The sequence below is a fragment of the Macadamia integrifolia genome, unplaced genomic scaffold (assembly GCF_013358625.1).
Source record: "Macadamia integrifolia cultivar HAES 741 unplaced genomic scaffold, SCU_Mint_v3 scaffold2054, whole genome shotgun sequence".
NCBI lineage: Eukaryota > Viridiplantae > Streptophyta > Magnoliopsida > Proteales > Proteaceae > Macadamia > Macadamia integrifolia.
Window position 1 is genome coordinate 87053 of NW_024868484.1, and position 5158 is coordinate 92210.

General features: G+C 36.8%; 1 protein-coding gene and 1 non-coding gene across 2 annotated transcripts in view; both read right to left on the bottom strand.

Annotated features, from left to right (window-relative positions):
* LOC122065578 (UDP-galactose/UDP-glucose transporter 3-like) overlaps positions 1–2249 on the bottom strand; it is a 5491-nt gene extending 3242 nt beyond the window's left edge. Inside the window, exons 1-3 of the mRNA XM_042629397.1 lie at positions 1939–2249; positions 1357–1454; positions 1044–1174 (exon numbers count right to left, since the gene is read on the bottom strand). Coding sequence (XP_042485331.1) covers positions 1044–1174; positions 1357–1454; positions 1939–2042 — 333 coding nt within the window. The 5' untranslated portion in view covers positions 2043–2249. The remainder of the gene's footprint in view (positions 1–1043; positions 1175–1356; positions 1455–1938) is intronic.
* A 278-nt stretch (positions 2250–2527) lies between these two features.
* TRNAQ-CUG lies at positions 2528–2599 on the bottom strand. Its single transcript has one exon. It is a non-coding gene; the product is annotated as a tRNA-Gln (tRNA).
* Between the last annotated feature and the right edge of the window lie 2559 nt (positions 2600–5158).

Consider the following 5158-nt stretch of genomic DNA (forward strand, 5'->3'; position numbering starts at 1 on the left):
TTGGGGGAGGGGTTACTCGACTTATTGTGGTTGTGAAGTTTCTGACGCTTTATTCTTGATTGTCCCTTTACTCATAGTGTTTATCATTCGGATCCTTGGTGGGTCTAAATTTAATGCATTATCAGTTTCAATCTCCTTTCAAGCTTTTGACTGTTTGGTCCCTCACGAAGTAGACTAAATAAAAGAAACTTCAAATACTTGCAGATATGGGGCTGATAATGTATGGAATCTGGGGACAAGAAAGAGGTGGTGTATTCACAGCAACAGATGCAGGTTAAGGACTCAATGAACAGAATTCAAATTAACAACAATACTTAACAGCAAGGTTTGAAATGTTGGTGGGATGCTTGCAACGAGTTGGAGGATAATTCATGACAAACAACTGGCCACATGTTGGGCCCATGTCTAATTCTGTCAAATTAACACTGATGGGAGATATTTACAGGATATTAAAAGAGGGGAATCCAAACTGTCACTCATGATTCTAATGGGATTTATGTTGCAGCATGCGGAAGGCTATTCGATGCACCGTCACCATAAGAAGTAAAACTTCAGGCTCCCACAGTGGGAATATGATATGCCCGATCCATAGGACTGAGTTCCATCCAGTTCAACTACAAATGTCATGGTATTCTAGCAAAAACAGCAGGTGTTTCACAGGTTCTGACCAGATATCCCGCATAGCTTGCACTCTGCTGACCCAACCTTATAGTATCCATCCCAGTTCTACCACTGCAACCAGATAAACTTTCAATTCTACCAAATTACAAACCCCAAGGCCCACAAAAACCTGTATTTATCTCTTCTCCTGTTCATACCATTCCTAAATTTGAAATTTCCTTTCCAGTGGCACGATAAATCACAGATCCTCAACATATTGAAAGTTGGGGAAACATGTCCAAACCCCCCCCCCCCCACTTCCGAGAGGAAAAAAGAAAAATGTACAATCTTATGACTGCACATCAACTTAGTCAAGACAAACAGGCATGTCAACATTTCCCTAAAGTAGTGAAATACAATCATGAGCAATGAACAACACATGCCTGGGCAGGGTAACTGATGTACTTCAAAGCTTCAATTCCCATAGCCGGACCAACTGTGTTTGTGATACCCGCACTCCAATAACTCCACCAGGGAGCACCACAAGCTCTGCTGCTAGACCAGAGCTTAATCACTGTAGCCAAATCAATGAACCAAGTCAAAATACCACATTCTAATAAAACTAGCCCTGTCTTCCCTCTACAGTGAAAAGATATACCAACTGGTATTCAAGTCTGACTAGATGCATACGAATAAAATGAGAAATGAAATGATACAAATTAAGGAAAAAAAAAACAGAAGTAAATCAAAACTTACTCATAAATGACCATACTAAACAAACGACATTTTGTGCCAGGTTCAAAAACGAAAGATGTTCAAACCGTTCCCTATCCGGTCCAAACCTCTTGGTTGACCTGAAAACAAGAAAAAACCCTTCTTTGAGAATTCGGTACAGATTCCATGAATCCACGAGAACCCTCTGGTGTCCAAATGCAACAGTAACTCTCTTAAACACAGAACGAAGGAATTCAATACCTCACAAGTTCTAACTTCATAAAATAAGCAAAACATTAAAATAAGAAAAAATAAATAAAAAATATGAAGCCCTATTACTCGATATAATCGGAATGCCTTTCTGAAGCAAATTTAGTGACACAAGTAACTACTACTTTATGGAACCAAAATCATCGTGAAGCTCCTCATCCTGATAAATATAATTCAAATCTTGTAAACAATGACATTCTTTTTTTCTTTTTCTTTTTTCAATTATTTCAGGAAGAATTAACTTCGTGCCCAGAGCTACGAGCTCACACGAGAGTAAAATCTGAGGGGTTCTAAAATGAGATCATATGAACGGAATAAGGCAATGTTGATGAATCAAAAGTACTGTGGACTTACACAGTTTCCTGAAGAACTCCTTGAGTAATATAAGCAGACCAAATCCCAGCGACGCAGAAGCTGAGCAGCAAAACGCGGCCAACTCCGGTGCTGTGACCCTCCATTCCTGACGAAGGCTCGCCGGAACCTACAGATCCAGCACCAGACTGAATCCCCTACGGTTTTCAACGAGATGTGATGAGGAGCAGAGAACCTAAAACGGTAGAGGAAAGAGAGCGAGGAAGAATGTGGAAGAAGAGAAGGGAAGGGAACAAGTGGGAAGGTGGCAAATCGAATCGTGGAAACAACAACAATACCTCCTTACAGATGGACGACGGTTTTATATAAGGCAGGCCAAGCTACAGTAATTGTGCACGTGGCACTCTCGGATTGATTGAAAGGTAAAATTCTGCTTTTCTATTGGCTAGGAAGACGAGGAAAATCCACGGAAGCATCGCTTAGAACTTGGCTTTCGTCTTGGAGCATATGCTTTTCTGTGCTACCAAACCGGCACCGGACCAGAGACGACTAGTTCGGTAAACCGTTCCCCTTTCTTACAGACACCCCCCAAAAATAACACACCTTTTTTTCGGTGCTACGTAAAAACGAAAGGTTCCACCGAGATTTGAACTCGGGTTACTAGATTCAGAGTCTAATGTCCTGACCGCTAGACCATGGAACCACTTGTAATTGGTACTGCGCTTAATTTTATAAAATCTATATATCTAAAACAGCCAGCTCCAATTTGAATTATAGTTTCTATGGAATAAACGTTATGTTAAAACTGCTAACGAAAAAGAATGGTACATTAAAACCTGTCGGCTGTCACATAATTCACACCAAATTAGAGGGTAGGTAAGTGGCATTAATAAACCCAAGGGGTAACGTAATGGGTGAGCAACGAACTTGGTATGAATCGTAAATTTAGATGTTTTAAGTTTGACTCTCACTAGACACATCTTGGACCACTCACACGAGGTATTTAAATCTTCTACCTTGGGCTAAAGATATGAATTTGAAACCGAAACCGTTTACCGAAATCGAATCGAGTTGTTTAAACCGTCAAAACCAATCCGATTGACCAGTTTAAAGATTAAATAAGGTGGTTGCAAAATATCAATAGTATCTCATTTGATTCAAAGATTGAGTGTTACAAGGCTGCAAGTAATTCTAAAAGTAGTTTGCTTATTGTTTTGAATACCGATTAAATTAATCCAACGCACTAAGTAGAATGTATACTGATAAAAATGTAATTTTTGCTTATACCATGGTATATTAAATATATATTTTTTAATATTATAACAAATTATTTTGGGGGGGGACAAGAAGAAAATCCATCCTGTAAGTATTACTTACTGACTTGTTAGATGCATTTGAGAATATTTCCTATCAAAATATTTTCTTTTACTTAATTGTTTGGTTGTTTTAACAAAACATAATGGTTTGTATTTCACATTCTCAAGATTGAATCGTTTATCATCAAAAGTAAATTTTAATAAACATGCGAATAAACTAGTAAACCGATTACTAAATGTTTAAAAACCGTATGGAATAAACAAAAATCGAAACCGTTTAAAACTGTGAAATTGAAACTGTGGAAATCAAAACCGTTTATTAAATGGTTGTAGTTTCAAAAAGTACAACCATTTAGTAAATGGTGCTGTTATAGTTTCAGCCAAAATATATGTAAACTGAACCAAATAAAACCGAACCATTTAAATCGAAACCAAACCAATTAACACCCTTACCGTGGGCGACTATGAGTACCCAACGATTGAATCCCCTTTCTTTCATTAGTCATTACCAACTCACCACAAAGGAATTTTTTTTCCGTGTTAATCAAGACAGTTAACCATGATGGTTTTGAATTTTTCATATAAGCCCACCAAGTGATACAACATGTTTCCTCATTATTTGTTGATGTTGTTGTTTTTTTTTTTTTATGAAAAATAGTGTAATAAATATTTTCATTGCAAAACCAATCTGAGACAATAAAATTTTACCAAAATAAATCTCTTCAAAAAAGTATTCTGAGCGAGTCAAGATCATGAGCTAAAGGGCTGGTGCTTCAACGTTCACGGAGCTGGATCGTCTCCAACGACTAACGCTCTAATGAACGTCCAACGATCTAGATCCAAGGGTTGGGATGGCTTGGTCACGTATCCCAACACTTGGGGATGTACCCCCAAACAATCCCAGCCCTTAGACAGATCATTGGACGCTCGTTGGTATTGGAGACGATCTTTTCCCAACTTTCACATGTATTTTGCCAAAGATTCGGGTACTACAAAGGATATAATTATTGACTCATCATCTATTTACTAAGATGATCTATCAATGAAGAATATAAACTCATATTGATATGCAGCAAGTGGGATCGATGACTCTATATGGGGATCACTCTAGACTGCTAAAAGCCATTAGATAAGAGTGTCAATCGTTATGATATCAGATAAGAATCTACAAAAAAATAGAATCATTTTGCATTTGACCTACATGTGGTTTGTAGTACTAATTCACATTTACTTGCACTTTGCCCCGTTTAATTCTATTTATTCTACTTTGTGTTTTAATATATTATAAACAAGGATTTGGTTATCTGTATTGATTTGCCGATACTAATATGATACTGATCCAAATCGAATTGGATGAATTAATTTTACCCTTACTTTTCACAAAAATTATATACTTTCTTATGATTTTACCCCTAAACCAATACTGATACTCCATTCGGATCCATCAGGTATCGATTTTGGTCTTCAACAACATCCACCATATCCTGTGTGCATGCACCTATGCCTAAGGGTGTCAAATCGGAATCGAAAAAGAAAATCGAATCCAGTTCCATATCGAATACCCTTAACTGAATCCAACCCATTATAATATGATTAAATACTAAATTTGAAATAAGTATTTATAATTCGGGTTGGTCCAGATCTGGATTTATGCCAAGAACCGTCGAATCTAACCGAAATCAGACCGAATAACTTAATGTCACTTTTTCCTCTTTAACTAAAAACTTGAAGTAACTTATATGGAAACCCTACATAATTAATCACCTAAATGATAAATTGTCTTATAGAGTTACAATTATAGTCCAACTGTAAAACCTTTTTTTTTTTTTTTTTTTTTTTTTTTTTCAACTTAGGACTCATGAACTGTGAGTTAAATGATCTACTTAATCATAACTCTTCAAGTTTGAAGTATTATGTTCTTCCTCTTCTCTCTTTTTTTTTTTTTT